The sequence below is a fragment of the Limanda limanda genome, chromosome 15 (assembly GCF_963576545.1).
Source record: "Limanda limanda chromosome 15, fLimLim1.1, whole genome shotgun sequence".
NCBI lineage: Eukaryota > Metazoa > Chordata > Actinopteri > Pleuronectiformes > Pleuronectidae > Limanda > Limanda limanda.
The window spans coordinates 19,996,848-20,014,753 of NC_083650.1; the positions used below are offsets into that span (position 1 = coordinate 19,996,848).

The window sequence follows — 17,906 nt, forward strand, 5'->3', positions numbered from 1 at the left end:
ACACACACGCCACACACACTTCAATTCTTCACACTTACCGAGCTCTGATGGCTTAACTGGACTTTGTGCTGAGGCAGAATGTGTTCGATAAGAATATAGCCGTGGATGCTTTATATGTAAGGTTTGGGTGCATTCAAATGACTATGTGCCTGATGCTGCTGTCCCAACCAAGGTATTACTAGTTCAAGTGCCAGTATAGCCTGAACCCTTGAGAATGTCCACACAATTGGGTCCAGACTTTCACTTCCAGTTAACAGCTCAGACGCATTCACAACAGCACAAAAATCTCCGGAGTTTTCAGGTGCAACATGCAGAGGCAGGGCATAACATATTAATTTATTATAGGGCTGGGCAAGGAAACAATATCAATAAAATGTAATTTTCCTCAATAGCAATAGATGACTAACATATATCGAGATATTGCTTATCCATTGTTCACAGTAAAGAGATATAACACACAATTGATTTACATCAGATTTATTAAATGTTTTGTTGTTTATTATTATTATTATAAAATAATAATTTTACATTTATCATGATAATTATCTGTATCCACTGACGTGTACACTATTATCTCGGTATGATTTTAAACATATCTTCAAGCCCTTCTTTAACGCTAATAAAGATAGGAGAACAAGACGTTAAAAGTAAGTGAGATTCTTTCAGTGAGATTCAAAGTAAAGCTACATTTAACAATGAAAAAAGGTTTTCAGATACTATTGAAGACTTTGTGTCAATCATCTTTATCTGCATAAAAAAATGTATTTACTACCCATGCAGCTCTCTATAAGTCTTTAATAATCGTTTTCTTTACTCCTGGTTGTTTAGTGACCTATCTCATATATTGGCTAACTACCATATATGCTGTGGTGTTACTTATTGGTAGATGTGTACATTTGTGGATATTTAAGGTATTTCTGGCTGGTTCTCTTTTTCAGCTGATCAATTAGCAGTTTCCCAGTCGAATAAGAAAGCAATAAAATGAATAATTATCAATCTTAATCAGATGAATAAAACTGATTTTATTGGAGATTAGTTGTAAAAATTAATAATCCTGAGGGAAACTGTTGAAATTTAATGCAACAGATGACCATTTCGCCCTCAAGAAGATTATTTGAATAGTGACGACATTGACAATAATACATAGATTACAGGTATTGCAATATAATCTATAGATATGTGCTGACAAGTTGACCATATCTGTAAATAGTGTGCATACAGTATCTGTCAGTTTATTTTATGGCTGCCTGAGGGTTAAGGCTGGGGCGCCTGCGCGAACACACACACACACACACAAACACGCACACGCACACACACACACACACACACACACACACACACACACACACACACACACACACACACACACACACACACACACACACACACACGCCCCCCCACCAGGTGTACAAATAGACCTGCTGAGAGCTACTTAGAGAAGTTCCCTGCCTCCAATTAGCATTAATAGCACTTAAACCATGGGGGAAATGCATGGGGGTTTTAGTATGCTAATCAAAGTGATCCTGGGATAAAAGAGAATGGAGAAGAGCACGAAGAATGGGATGAGTGACGCAGGGATAGACAGGGAGGCAGAGGAGAGGGGATAAAGATGGATCAGACAGAAAGAGGCAGAGTGAGGGTGAAAGAGAGCAAAGTCTTCAAAGGGCTCGTGGAGCTGCTCGACTTCAGGGTGGCCTGAACACTCCCGCTTCCTGTGGGATGGTGGCCGGCCTCAAACAGCCTGCGAACAATCCTCCTCCTATCAGCGACTCTGTTATAGCTTTATTGACTAACAAGCTGGGGTCATTTTGGTGTTAAAGAGATTGAGAGAAAATCAAGTTTCCCCCCTCACCTCCTTCAAACAATGAACTCCCGCCTGATTGCAAACTTCCCAAAGCACTTCAGCAACAAAACTTTGCTATCGTTCCTTCATTTTTGATGACAGCAAGCCATTGTAAACGCTGATTAAAAATACTCCACATTGGCCATTAAAGGGCCATTCTGTGTCCCTGTGTGTGCAGGTAGGTTGTTCCCCTTTCTGTTTTACCGCACCCTCCATTGGCTCCAATAGAGATAACAAGTCTTAATGCAACAGCAAACAGTCTAACGGGGCGCTGGGGCCAAAATGATTAATGTGTCTGATTAGCGAGCTCACAAACTTATCGGGGAAGGTAAACGGTGCGATTGGGCGTGTGGGCTGGAGGCCGTCAGCTCATATCAGACACTTTTTGCCTGCAGCAAGACTAATTACACTAATTAATGGGACAAGCTGATAACACAATTGTGTACCTGTATAGAAGGGGCTGCACTTCAAGGTATCCACACATAAACATATATGGTGTGCAGATGAAATGAGCACACGCATACACTCAGGTAAGTTTGACAGTTTTTGTCTCTAAGTTTGGAAGGTAAAAGCCCTCTTGTATTTAGACTTGTTAAACGTAAAGACATTAGTCCTGTTGTTGTGTTAAACTGTGGAGTTAGGAGTCTGGAAAACACTTTTTTTCTCTTCTAGGCGACTGTTCAGGGTCTTTGGAACCGGCACAGAGGATGGAGCCAGAGGCAGCGAAGACCAAGATATATATAGATATATTTATGTGTGTTTTTAATCATAATTGAGAGTCCCACAATCACAGATAAAATGGAAATATTGCCATGTCACTGTGACAGGGATGTTAAGGATTTATTGTGTTCTGTTCTTGTCAGCAATTAGGAATAACATGTACCTCTCACTTCCTAAACTTAATTCATGCACCAGAGCCAAATTGTTCTTGAATTTTAGACTTTAAATGGTGGTTCATTACATCATGAAATTCATATATTCTATGACAGGTGGATAGGTTCGTTGAGAGAGAGGTTTTGTCTACACTACCGTGGATATTTTTTTCAAGAAAACTTTACACTGCCTTTAAAAATAAAAAATTCTGTCGAATGCGGCCTTCATTTGACAGAATATCTCCATCTAGACGTGAACACAAAAAATACTACAAAGGCTCAAACAAGCAGGCCAGTAGGTGATAACGTCTACTACATCAACGATCCATTAAATAAAAGAAAAGAACACTGTGGTTCAAGAACTATCGTGCGAGGGAAATTAATGTCATTAATGTGGTGCAGTAATGTTAAATGTAGCTGCAAACTTGTAAGAAACAAGTACAAACCATTAATAGCTTTTTTTCTGGCTAATGTTTATTACACGAGGTAGCAGTGGGCATGCGCAGATTAAACTCAGATGTCATTATTCCCTAAATACTCACAGTACTCCAATACACACAAAAACATAGAAACCAGGGTTTTTTGAAAATCTGCACTACGTAAAGCATTTTTGAAAATCCGTTTTGTCTTATTTTGAAGGTCATTTAATTTAAGGCCACAATATTTAGTGATCAAGTACAGTCTTTGGAAAGCTGGTTGCATCAATACAAGTCAAGCTGTATTCCAAATGAACAAAGATATCATAACTCAAGTCTGTGTTTAGGGTTCACATCGTAAAAGTGGAAAGTCAAGAGCTGATTAAAATCAGTCAGCATGCAGAAATCAGACTTGTTTTTCAGTGTTGTTTTGTATACTATTCTCCCACAATGCAATGCACAGAGGAAAGGAAGGAGCTGCTCAGAACTGGACAAAAACTCTAAACAAAGCCTGGAATGAGGTGAAATAGAAAACAAACAATATCAATGAAATATTTGTAAAACCATTTTACTGTCTCTTTGTTATAGGTTTAACTTGCATTGGTGTGTTATGGTTTGCTAACAGTCCTGGTTTGATTGACATATCTGATAATTTCCTGTTGGTATGAATGGTTACATATGATTTTTAATACGCAAATTACACAACCTGCTAACCTGCTACATTAGCATGTATCTGATGCCCAAACAGAATTAAACTGGTCCACAGCATCTTTCTCTTTGTGCAGAGTCGGTGAAGGTTCAAAAGTGAGAGAGCTAAAAAGATCTGCAGAGTGTTGCCTTTAAATGGACTCTACATCCAGGACAACTTTTATAAAGATAAGTCTCACACTTTCTTGACAGTGCATAACAAGCTGTCATGCTCCAGAGTAAAACTGACAAGAGAAAAGTTTCTGACCGACTTCAGTGTTGAATAATGACATTGACACTGCTGATTGATTGATGCCTGAAACTCTTGTGTCTTTGTCTCTCCCTGGTGTTTATGGGCTTTTACAGCCATCCCCTCTTGTGTGAGGCTGATTCTATGAATACCGTTTTGCCGTTGGTTCTTTTGTGTTGCTGAGCACATCTCAGATGAGACATGTGTGTGTACAGTCGCACATTGAGCCCCTCCAGCAGCCATCGAGAGCTCATTCATTCATGCTTGGTTTGGGGTTTAATGTTTGACTTGGCTGCTGACACATTACTCACATGCGTTCCGGTCGATGTCAGCTTGTTTGTCTTCCAACAGTAAAAAAAAAAAAAAAAAACACAGTGAGGTGAGCACAGGCTACACCTGTGTCACCCAGCCTCACCCAGTCGAGGGTGAGGCTGTTGGGACATACATTACTGTAATTTACAAGCTACTGTATTTGCACACACCAATACAATTGGCAATAAAAAAGATTTAAAAGATAAAATGCTGCATATAAAATGCAGGCCAGACGACAATCTTCATTTTGACTGGACACTCAGTCTTGGAAAGGATATTATTACAACCTGTCTGACAGGGCTTCCTGTTCCCACTCCTGATCTTTTCTTTTCCTTATCTCTTCTTTTCACACATCTCCTCATTTCTCTCTTCTCAACCCAGCATGACTTTGAATCCTGAGGCTACGTCCATACGAATATGTTGGGGGAAAATATTCTGTTTTAAAACGAAAACAAACAGTTCACACAAGTGTTATAAATCTGCATCAGTAATAATCTCTGTTCATACAAATACGCCCAAAAAGTATACCATTCACGTACACTGGGCATATGCGTGCCGGTGTAGACAGGAAGTACATTGTCTACTATGTTGTAGCTTAAGCCATTTTCAGAAGTTAACTCTAGAGGATGTCCAGAGAATTGTGTCAGGACTTTTTCCAGAGTTTGCCTTTCACATACGAACAAGGCAGCAGGAAATTATTCAGTCAGACGCATTAACAACAACACAGAAATCTTTGTGAACAAACAGTCTGAAGATAATGCATGTTATGATTGGTACTACTATACATAAGTAAAATTTTATTGAATTGACAGCTCCAGCCCAGGTGTTCTGATCTTATCTCTTGATCAAAAGCTAATACCTTGTTCAACATCATGACAAATGAGGCTATGAGCTTGCTCATTTTTTTAATGAGGGCAATAACAACTTGTTAAACAGGCAGGGCTAGAAGCTACAGATAAGAGTCATAGTATCTGAGAGATTGGGTCAAGGGTTCAACGTGGGATGTTGGAGCGGCCAGTGCTGGCCTGGCATTGGCTAAAAAGTTGGAAACTGTGGGTTTCGAACGACTCCCTGCCTCTAAGGCTGTGTTTGTTTGCAGTTGTCAAGGGAGGCTTGACAAAACACACGCACACTCAAACGCACGCACAGATTCAAAAAGATCGGCCAAATGCTATCAATAAAGCTGGATGTTTGCTTCAGTTTGTAGAGCTGGGAGGCTGCAGGCACAACATTGGCATAGTGCAGTACAAACAGAGTGAAATGCCATCAATAGCTCATGGCTCACAGCCTGCTGGGCTCCAGCTATGACATGTTCTGCCTCTAGCTGCTCTAAATGAAGACGAGAAGACACAGATGGCATCCATTTGATTCTCTCCATGTTAGAGTGTTTCAAACAAAGCCTCCCACTCAGTGGCATCATCCCAGACAAGAGGCAATGACACATGACAGCGAACAATCTTCAGCTATTATCGCCACAATGGACCCTCATCATTTTCACAGGCTCTCTAGTAGTTAGAATGATGGATGCGCTGATGGTTGTAAAACAATGTTCCTGTTCAGTAGATCAGCCTGTAACGCTGGATCCCGCGGTGGCGCCGAGCCAACACGAGCCAAACACTTACTGTAGCTCGGACGCAGTGCTATGACCAAACGTTGTCATTAAAAGTACCTCTGTGGGGCCGTATACGGTGCCTCTGCTCCAGTATAGCATGGCTGTTCACAGTGCAGAGAACAAAAAGCCTCCTTCATATAGGATAGTGCTATAGGAATAATGTTTTCACAGTGAAATAGGGTAATAAGGGTGACATCATTCGTACAGGCCTTCAGAGGTCAGGAGTGTTGTGGGAAGAGTGTTGTTCACAGAACAATGCCAGTGACTGTGTACAGGAGAGCCATCTGTGGGAGCACTTCCTATGAGCTCAAAAGGAGTCTTGAGGAATTCTCCACTGCCCTGATAATTCACTCATATGCACTTATTAGCAGTTATTGAGGAGCTGGCAGGCGGCCATTAGTGCCACCAAAACCCTTTCTCATCTGAGGCGCAAAGTCGTTCTGACCTTCCTCTTTCACCAACCTGTGAATGTTGTAGAGTTTCCCAGCTCGTCCTCCCTGACCTGAAGCTTCAAGAAATGTTAGCCAACATGAAGACGCTGTTCTCAGGGTGCTTCCCAAACAGTGAAGACACAACTGTTTATGTTTCTGTCTCCTCACTGGCCTCACCTCCTGACCTCCGGGCCACACTCTGGTCCCCTGCTTCTCTCCAAAGTCTAGACTTGACAAACAGATGGGACTGGAGCCGTCCTGTTAGGTCTAACACCTCCCCATCTTTCCATATGTGCTTAAGGAGAGGTTTAGCTAAGCCATGGACTAAATGGAAAGAGTGCCAGAGAGATATGAATCTTGTCACTCTGTTAGCCAATTCCCCAAATATATATATTTTTGGTTGGCAACCGAACATTTTTAAAATCCAAGTTTTCCAGGTCCAATGTCAAATGTCAGTGTATTCATGTAACTGCACGATGCAACAAAAACATGACAACAAAAGCTGTTGAATGTTGATCCCCACACTATACTTTTTCATGTTAAAACACATCAACCCTATCATCGATGCATAAACTCCTGACTTCCACACTTTCAGATCCCCTAAAACTGACAAATTGGAAAAATGCTGCTGACTCCGTTTTAGTTTGATAACTCCGCTTCATTTTTGGAAATGATTCGTCAGGCTCCTATGACACGACCCACTACCAATGTGGATAATCAATTACAATCATAACTGACTCTGTTGCCTTGCTAACAGCTGTTGTGCGGTTAATGATACAACTGCTTATATGCGTGAATGACAAGCTAGTACTCGGACAATCTTTGACAATTCCAGAGGCGTTTTCAGCACTAGGGGGGGCCGGTTTTAGGTTAAGTTGTCAGGCATATTTGTATGAACAGGGATTAAAACGGAAAGAAACAGTTTTAGTTTGAAAATGCCATATCCAAATTAACACGTAGTAGCATGGTTGTAGCCTAAGTAAATAATTGTAGCCGATTAAGGATGGGGGTTCACACATTTTCCTGTCGGCCAAGAAATCCTAATTTCCACGTTTAGTTGCCCTGACAAAGATCCATGTATATAGACATCTGTGAACACGCATACATAACAACCTGTAATGCTGTAATGTAATTGCAGTGACACTAGCTGTATTTCGCTCGTATCCAGATCTTGGCTCCTCTCCTCCTCAGACACAGATATGGGACAGCAGCCATCTTACTCTCCTCCTCCTCTTCCTCCTCCTCCGTCTTCTACTACCCAGCTCTTTTCTCTCTGCACAACGTCCACACCATGTCGCTGCCATGAAATCACTCATGATTTGTCCCTTGATGGAGTTGTCCCGCTGCTCTGATGTCACTCAAAATCTCCCTCAAAGCCCATTCCCAGTAACCATGTTACAGGCAGAATACATTCTTCCACTGCTCCCTGATCGTCCACTGCTGTTCCTTCTAAAGACGGGGTCCCGATTCAATTTTTGCATCGATCTCGTGCAAAAAAAGGGCAAAGAAATCAGATCAGGAGAGTACTAAAAGCTTTCCTCTAAATCAATCAAAATACATGAATAAGTTACTTTTGCCTTAGTATGTTTTTAGGGGATATTACCTTTATTATGCCATTTCAAGTATGAAATCAAAAGAACCATAATGTAGAGTAAAACTTACCATAATTTCAAGTCAAATGGCCGCGCTGTATCCTATGCAGAGATAAGGATATAATGGCTGGTTGGAGGCTCATGCATTACGCCTGATGGAGAAACTACTTCCTTATAAATGATCGGTTTCTGATTAATAGACTCATCCATTCTCTCTCAGAACACTGGCTATGAAAACCACACACGGGCTCCTGTGTATGACTGTAAGTCGTACCGCGGCTGATCAGTGCTCGGCAGCCGCCTGGCTCCAGGTCCGACTGTGACGAGGCTCGGGCAAATTCCTCACCCCAGTGCCCAAGTACTTGGACTCGTCACGGCCAACTTTGACCGACGAATTCTTGAAAGTAAAACGATATGCATTTTGCAGCTTTGAGGGGAAGAATTCATGTGTGTGCATTTATAGCGACAGAGATGTGTGTCTGCCCGAACCTGCGTTTAAAAGCATGAGACGAGCTGCTGACCACTGATGCTTCCGCTGTAGTTAGCTGCTAAAAAATATAAAGCTGGAGATACAATTTTCTGCACCGCAGCTGCAGCTACATATGTTTGTCCATCGGCCAATTTATTATCCACCTGACAGCATGTCTCATTTTGTGACAACTTCTTACCCGGCGCCGGACAACAGACAGAATTAACTTGCAGATTAAATGTTTGTGACTACTATTGATTTATAGATTTGAACAAAAGTGAGCCGTGTGCGTGCATGAGTGAGTGTGTGTGTGTGTGTGTGTGTCAGTGAGGGTGTGCACCGATGGCCTGCATTAAAAAGAGTAATAACCTCACAGATGGTGAGGGGCTGGTCCGGAGCAGGCAATGTGATGGAGAACAATCCTTGAGGCTTGATTGCTCAAGGAGCACAAGGCAGACCTGACAGGGGGAGGGGTATCAGTATACATGTGTGTGTGTGTGTAGGGTGTGTGTGTATGTGAGAAGTGGGAGGAGGGGGTTGTTTAAGTTTAACTAGGCCACTGCTGCCCATTACAAGGCCGACAATGTGGCTTGTTCCACACACACAGAGTAGATCAAATCAAATTTCATACGCTGCTCCTGGGTTTCATCTGTTTGATTCATCATCACTATGAGTATGAGAGAATAATTTGCATTCTTCCTTAGCAGCACATTTATTCCTCCCTGTGGAGAGATGATTCAGTATTATATGGATAGGTGCAAAAGTCAGCCAGTGTAAAAGGACAATAAATCCACCTGTCACTTATGCAAAGTGATGTAAATGGGGTCCCTGATTAAGACACAGAGTCATTTAAAAAACAGGGACTGGAAGAACCTTGACACACACTCACTCTCTCTCACACACACACATTTTGATAGCTCCGTGTATTTCATGCCCTCTCTCACACACAGACACACACACACACTCTAAAATCCCCCACCGCCCCGCGCCTGCCACTAGAGCAGTTTATCAAGTAATTATTGTTTGATTACAGCGTTTCATTATCTGCACTGATTGAGTCACAACCGACGGCAAAGGTCAAGCACCATTAACGCGCTGCTCCCGAAACATATTTCCACGCCGGCCGCATGTTTGCCCTCCCTCTCCTCTGAAAGGGCTAATTGCAAATGCATTTGTTTGAGGAAGAGGAGAGGAGACCACCCGCTCCAATTTCCCCCAAGTCCCACTGAGACGGAATACCAATGCCGCTCAAAGCCAACGCACAGCGACAAACACAACACACACACACACACACAGAAATATACGCAGATACACATGGGAGCAGTTTGGGACCATATCCAATCGTACTTAACAACTGATACCCATCAAGCACAGATCTAAACAGCTTTCATGAAACCATTTTGGACAAAGAGGGGGTTGACCGACTCCTTCTCATTTTACATATTAATAATAACTCCTTATGGCCAAGGTCTGGTGAACATGATCACTGCATTTACCAACATGTGGCTCTGTCCTGAGGCTTCAGGTTTGCTCTATTCATGTCGTTTCATTCTGTCATTTCCTAAAATAATTTCCTTTATAAAGTGAAGGACTGCGTGTGCTTTCATTAGAAAATTATCCTTGGCTGAATAAACTATTAAAATCCCTTATTAAATATTTGTTGAAGCAACATGTGTAGTATCAAAGTTGTTCCTAATGGCTCGCGAGTCATTTTAAAAACTTTAAAAAATGTTTCCCACAGGATTGTCATTAATGCTGCTACATAAAATCCATAAAGAAGACACATTTTGAAACTACCAGTAACAAACCGGAAGAAGTTATTCTTTTACTAGTGTGTAAGTGGTGTAGATGTATATTTTGAGAAATGATATTTACTCTGAAATAAAAACATCTGTGTTGCAGGCCCATCAAATCCTTTTCTTAAGTTTGGTAGATACAACTCTAATCACTTCTCATCTCATTATGTACTTGAAAGATATGTACAATGTTTATTCATTCGTGTAAATGTTATTTAATGTAATCATTTTTTAAGACATTTGAAATGTAATCACATAGGATGAAATATATGACCAGTAAGATCAAACATGGAACATCTAAAAATTCACATAGTAGCTAAAGTGACGAGACTCAACAGCCCTGATCTCCAAAGATGATAAAGATCCGGAATGTTTCCACCTATTATCTACTGAGTAATCCATTCAATGGTTGAAGAGATATTTCACTGGAAACCAAAGACAGCCAACCCCATGCAAGGGGAACAGTCAGTGTCATAGGTTTACAAGGAATTTGTCCTCTGGGGACCTTGAATGGCAACATTTCATGTAGTTGAGATTTTTCACTCAGGACCAAAGTGGTGGAAAGAAAGACAGACAGATACACCGGCAGTGCCACACAGAGCCATGCTGCTCAAGTGGCTAAAAAGATGCTGGACATGATATCATTGCCGTAATGTCAGAGAGTAGGACACATGCTATGCCAGGTATACACAGGGCCTGAGACTAGTGTTGAGTTGTAGATGTTAGAAGTGTGAACACAAAGTTGTCATACCTGGGTGGGAAGGACATCTCCATCTCATGCAGCCGATCCTTGAACACCAACAGCTCCTTGTCAAACACTAAAAGCTATGGGGAAAAAAAGAACAGGAATAAATAAATAAATAATTTGATCTTGTTTTTACATTGTTAGACATTCAGTGAGACCGATTGGTCAGCCGCATGTATCTGCAGGACCTTGATACCATGGCTCCACACCACGATCACCACTGTGCAGACTCTCGCTCCAAATGTGCAACGCTACAGTACACAATATTTTGGATTAATGTTTGTACAATGGGAGGAAGCGGAAATGCGTTGTCCATCTTTATGTATGGTACAAATAAACAGTTTTCCACTGTAGACTTCGGAGCAGTTCAATGTCCTTCTGAGTCTTTTTTGGGATAAATAATATTTGTGAATTCCTGTTTTGAAATTGTCTTTAAAAAAAGAAATAGGGTTTTGCCAACGTGAAGAAACATGTCAAGACAAGTCACTGACAATTTCAAGTCTGTTTTGACTCAGACACTTTAATTTAAGTCTCATTCTAACTGACACTAGAAGTCAATACTCGTCTATCTCCAGGCCTCGGCCTCAGTAAGCTGTAGATAAGAACACAATGAAAAAAGCAGAATTGAAAAGGATTTTTTGGGCTGATTGAGTTACATCTAACACTGCCCCAAATCTGACAGCAGCTGACCAGTTGTGTGTGTTCCTTCTGGGTGGGGTTGGGGGTGGGGGGCTCTCCCCCCCCCGCACCAACCGTGCATCCTCACACTCTTCATCAATCATGTCTCCTCACCCAGCTGTACTCTCTCACCAGAGTGTACACACACACTTTCCCCAGTTTCCCCCCTTTCACAAAACCCATAAATCATTAGTGAGAAGTGCAATTAGCGGCTGCTTGTACACATTAATTATCTGGGAGATGAACAGGTAGCTCGGGCACCTGCATGACTGCCTCACTGAGAGACTGACAGTGACGTTTCCCAGCAACCCCGGCGGACTTCGCGGGTAGGCCCACCCTTTCCTTTCAGACAGGAAGACATCAGGATGGAGGCGAGGCATGTTCCGTTAGTGGTAAATTGGGCTATTGTGCATGTTTCAAACACCGGGCTACAATTATGGCCCGACGAAGACCTCATCCTGAAGTAAGGCAGCTTGACGTTAATGACATTACATTGGTGTAATACATGCAGCGATGTGTTGACGGATACATGATGAAATATCAACGCGGCGCACATGGGGAATGTTCGGGAAGGACGTTCCCGCAAAGTGGAGACATGGGAGGAGGGAGGAGGGAGGTGGGTGTCGTACGAGTATTATTACATCAGCAGAAGGTAACTACAGTCTTCCATCTACACTGACATATTTATGTTGTGCATGTGTGACCATCCACACGTTGTTTGTCTCCACGTGACCGCCGAGTACGCCCGCAAATAAGCCAGAGTCCAGTAAGTGCGTTCACGATGACGCTATGTGATTGTGTGTGTGTGTGTGTGTGTGTGTGTGTGTGTGTGATTGTGTGTCAGTGGTGTAGAACAGTGGCCATTACTTGCAGGCAGAGGGGCCTCCCAGTCAGAGTCTCGGAGGTTCAGGAGGGCAGATGTGTGGCATTCATCAAACTCACACTGCCGGGGTCACAGGAGAGACTCACACACTGTGGATGAGGGATGGCAGAGCAGGGGATGCAACCCCACGCTCCACTGTACACCCCGGTTTACCATCCACCCTCTAGTGAGTGAGTGTGTGTGTGTGTGTGTGTGTGTGTGTGTGTGTGTGTGTGTGTGTGTGTGTGTGTGTGTGTGTGTGTGTGTGTGTGTGTGTGTGTGTGTGTGTGTGTGTGTGTGTGTGTGTGTGTGTGTGAAGTCTGTGATGCCTTTATCAATTTTGAAATTTGAGCATTTAAAGGGACTCTTACCTTTGTTGCATTTGAGAATTACAGCACATTCAAATCATCCCGCCTTCCTCCAATGCCCCACCCCCTCGTTCCCATCCGCGGTGTTTTTTTGAAGAAACTTTATTTACAAGCAGACTTACAATCTACTGCCTCCGCGCACGCACGTGAGTTTTTGTTTACCAAAGCAATGGATTCGGTAAGTTATATACATTTACATTCACATGCCTTGATGACGCGGGCCCGAAAGCGCCACAAGAAGCAGACGGGCTTCCTGTCTGTTTCCATGCAGCAAACAGACAGGTCTGTCGGCCAATAAGGTCCTTCGGTCCGAAGAATTTTATTGGTTGAAGTTTTCACTAAATATTATGAGAGTGAAATAATTGTTTGTTTTTACTCCTGGTGGGTCTGTCTTGCATTTTAGAGTGTCATTACCTTATTAATACCAATTTAACCTTATCCAAAAAAAGTGTAAAAATGCAACAAAGGTAAGAGTCCCTTTAAAGAAATCTGAAAATACGTTGTCAATAAACAGAATATATATTTTATAGATTAACCATATTTTATATCCATAGTAACAAAGTATATATATATATATATATATATTTGTTGACAGTAAGTGTCAAGTATGTGCTTTCCCTTCATGCACAATACATATGCAATTTAAAAAAGAAAATCAGCTTCTCATTTCTGGCCCACACTGTTTTTTTTTGTAATTATTTGATTCATTATTTGATTCATTACCTGTAGTAATGCAGCTAGATGATTAAGCTAAAATAAGCCTCACCTCTTGCTGTCTTTAAATATTTTAAACTGACTGAAACGTTTTTCTAAAATACTTCTACCAGCATTGATGAAGACATTCCTCCCATGATGCCTCACACACTACATTGATCTCATCCTATTTCTGGACATGCTTCCCCCTCCGTTCCAGGTCCAAACTGTCATCTGTGTAATTGTTGTCCGACAGATATCACTTGTCCACTTCATATTTGCAGTTGTCCAAGCTGGGCAGCTCCCAGGTAATGGAACGTCAGCGAGAGTCATTTGTTCCCTGAGTTTGTCCTTCAGGCGCCGTCTCTTCTCGGGCCTGGTGCAGATTTAACAAGGCACTTAACAGCCTGTGAGGAGGAGGCACAGCTTTAAAGACAAAAGTCTGCAAACAGAAGTCTCCTGTTTGCTATAAACGCCACAGATTACTGTGCAGGAAAGACTGTTACTCGATTGGTTGTAGCGCATATGTGCTCTGTACCTATTTTGAGGGAGATACAATTTACTGTGAATCCCACAGAGCTAAGTAAAAGCCAGATACCTGCAAATATGCATCTTTACACTTGTGAAAGGTAATACTACCCAGGTGACGTGCTAGTAATAAACATTTTATAATGTAATCCGTAGCTATACTAAATAATGCTTTGTATATAGAGTGAGGATACGGAGCCCAACAGGCCCAATAGGGTCACGGTTCATTTTCTTTAAATGATATTCAGGCCTGGGTCAGGTCCATGTGCCTGTTATCACCAAAAACAGCCTGGAGCTCGGCGTCAGGTTTGGACACAAAAAACAAAATCCATGTCAATTTCTCAGCTTGTTAGTTTCACTCTGGCTCAGAGAGAATATTGCACCCACGATCTATTTCATAAATGGTTGCTATGCCATGATTGAACAATTCCTGTTCAGTTCAGTAGCAATAAGTCAACAATGAACAATAAATTTGATTAATTTTAAGACTGTTTTTTAATGTTTTAAAGAAAAATTATATATTTGATGATATTTGAGAGTAACAAGAAAAACTGTGAAACATCTTTATTTAAGTAATGTCTTTGCTGAAGTTTATTGTTACTTACTGGCTACAGCTGATATATTGACCCTGCTGATTTATCAGTGAATGTGTGTGTGTGTGTACAATATATTGAGCTGCAGCCTGGGACAAAGGTATTGGGATTTTAAAAGTGTGTGTCAGAGTTTATTTAGCGATGGATGCGCGTACCCAGTCCTAAAATCAATAATTGAGACTTTTGTTTATGTACACACGTGTATCTATGATCACAGGTGTGATTCTGTTTGTTTGAGGTAAATCACCTGATTATGAGTGTGTGACACAGTTTAAACAGCAGGGGCTGAGCAACATATGGCCGTGTGTATCTACGGAGTATGGGGCTTAAGTGACTGTTGAGTAATTCATTCAGGTGAATGGAAAAGCCTGCGGCCACAAATTTCACGCTACATTTCATCCCAGGTCAATTAAGCATAATGCTCTGCCGCTCTGGTAGGTCAGTAGTAAAAAAATAAAAAAAAAGAAGCTTATATTGGTTGGAGGCCTGGTGACTTTGCACAGGCAGGACGAGGCAGAAATGACCTTGGGCGTCGTTGAGGAAGTGGCGCGAGATGCTGCTGCTCTGGCAATATCACACAGGGACAAAGATGAAGAAGTGTCTGGGTAAAAACTACCCTGTCATAGGCTCAAATTTCTGACTGCTCGGATGATCAGTGCGCTCCTAAATCAAAGTGGTCGTGATGGTTCACAGGCAGGAAGTTGAAGGAGGGGAAAAAAAGAGGGAACATGAGGTCTTTGGCCCCCGACTGTCCCTCCCCTCAGCGTGCTGGCGGACCGGCCACCACCTGTAATTGTGCTTTGATTTACGCGTTGTCAAATATCTCCGGTGACAACACCTGCCACCATTAAAACCCATCAATAAATGTTGGGGTGAAAGGTCATTTAATTTGATTTTTACACCTCACACTTGGCTTTCATTGCAGGGGGCCATATTTTTCCTTCTTTTTATGGCATCTTCATTATTTTGTGTGGAAAAGCGATAAACTGTCACTGACGGGAAGGGGTGTGGGGGGGGCTGATTGGTACTGAGCGGCCGAACCAAAACACAAACAACACTGTGCTCTTATTTTCATGTCTGTTAAAGCATGTAGTAGAGAGGAATGAGATTAGATGAGGACCGAGTTCTGATATACTGATCAGGAAATGACGACGAATGGCTCTCCACACACTTTTGACTTTTGACTTTTTCCGCACAGAGACATTGCTAGAAGATCGGAATATCAATGGGATTATCGACGAAACAAACCTGGGCAACGGCAGCTTACTGTGCGTGTGTGCTATTCTGATGAGGCCAAATAAGCAGTCGATACTCTCCTGGACTAGAATAGAGGACAAGCTAAAGGAAAAGACATATCCCCCAATGCAGAATCACTTTATATAAGCCTGCTTTAAATCCTTTAAGGTCAGATTTCATTAAGCTCGGCTTCTGCATTGCCACTTAGGTGCCTGGACGGGTCCAACATGAAAGAACTTTTGATTTGAAGCAGCATTTGTTCTTTTTTTTTATGTCCCTCTCGTGTTTAAACTGCTCTCTGGGCTTGTGAGTAATGCGGAGGAGGAACGACGCCGCCGGCATGACAAGGAGAGGCCGGCCAGACAGAAAGGTTCATCACTTACTACAGCCAGTACACAAACACACCCCCCCCCCCGCCTCTCCCGCTCCCCCCATCTGCCGACACCACGCTGATAAAATTACAATAAAGAGATACTGAAACAAAATCAATGGGGACGGCCCTGTGGGTGTGCGTGCTCCCGGAGAGGGAGAAAGTGTGCGGATCCGAGGGGCGCACGCGGCACAAGCGTGCACGGGGGCGCATGCGTGCACCCCCCCGCTCCTCCCGTCTCTCCGCCGGAGCAAGGCCCCGCGGTGCCCCTCGACGCCACGAAAAGCCCAGAAAATTTAATCTTCCCAAATACTCATCAGGGCTCTCCATCGTCCCGCCGTGACAGCGCTGGGGATAATTAATTATACAATTTCGATGGGAATATCGACTAAACAAACCTATTAATCATAGCAAAAGTCAATAGGCATGGACACATTCAATCATGTCCTGGCCAATGATTACTCCTCTCAAAATACAATAATTATTTTCAAGAGCTGCCTCGAATTAAATTTCTGTCAAGCCGGTACAAGTCTCACAGTTGATGAAGGATGCAATGGATTTCCCCCCCCCCCTTCCCCAGTGGAGGAGTGTGAGGAGGAACATTTATCCTTTTGGAAAGGTAGTTTGTTTTATAAGGATCATAACATGGTGTGTTTAACTAGACCATGACCATCAGATTATCTCTGATGCCCCCATTATGTCATCCATCTTGTCTGCCTCGGTGGGGGGAGGAGGAGGAGGAGGAGGAGGAGGAGGAGGAGGAGGAGGAGGAGGAGGAGGAGGAGGAGGGAGAAGGAAACGAGGGGGGTACCTCAGCCTCCTACAGCTACAGTTACACATTCTACGTATTTCTGCTGATCACATTCAGTGAGCTCTAGCAGTACAATGAGCAGGGTCAATAAGTGCCAGCAGCTCTGTCTTCAGGCTCCATCTTTGCTTAATCAGTTGAATCGTGTCCTTCACTGATATTTTGTCGGTGGCCTGTTAATATTCATTGAGGTAATGTGTTGATTATTTCTCTTGAAAATGACAAATCTCCCATTGGTGAGTCCCACTTTTTCCAAAGATGATACATAATTAAGTAAGGCTTTATTTTATTCTAATTGTAAGGTAAATCACAGGTCTTATTTTTTTTACACTTTTCTGTGACTGAAAACTTAGTTGACACCAATTAAATTGTCCTGATGTAGTTTTGGTGGGAAACTAAAGTTTAAAAATCACTTATCATATGAATGGGCATGCAAACACAACAATTTACATAAACTATATGTAGATTTATATATAATTACCTACAGCACATAATCTACCCTAAAATGCAATTAATGTCATACTCATAAAACAATAATTGAGTTGAGATATGGCACCTTAATAACCTTGAACCTGACCTAGACAACCTTTGGTTTAGATGGAAGAAATCAATATTACTATGAATAAGGGAATTTTGAACATGTAATATGGAACAAATGTGCAAAATAACGGCTTTCTGCAGGTTTCAGAAATTTAACCTTAAACCTTCTTAAGACTATTATGAAGCAAATGTAAGATCCATGTCA

At 42.2% G+C, this 17,906-nt stretch overlaps 1 protein-coding gene across 1 annotated transcript in view; it reads right to left on the bottom strand.

Moving 5' to 3' along the window:
• The window catches only part of LOC133020437 (inositol polyphosphate-5-phosphatase A-like), a 148,336-nt gene that overhangs the window by 8,430 nt on the left and 122,000 nt on the right, over positions 1–17,906 (bottom strand). The window contains exon 12 of the mRNA XM_061086997.1: positions 11,032–11,105. Within this exon, the coding sequence (XP_060942980.1) occupies positions 11,032–11,105 (74 nt within the window). The remainder of the gene's footprint in view (positions 1–11,031; positions 11,106–17,906) is intronic.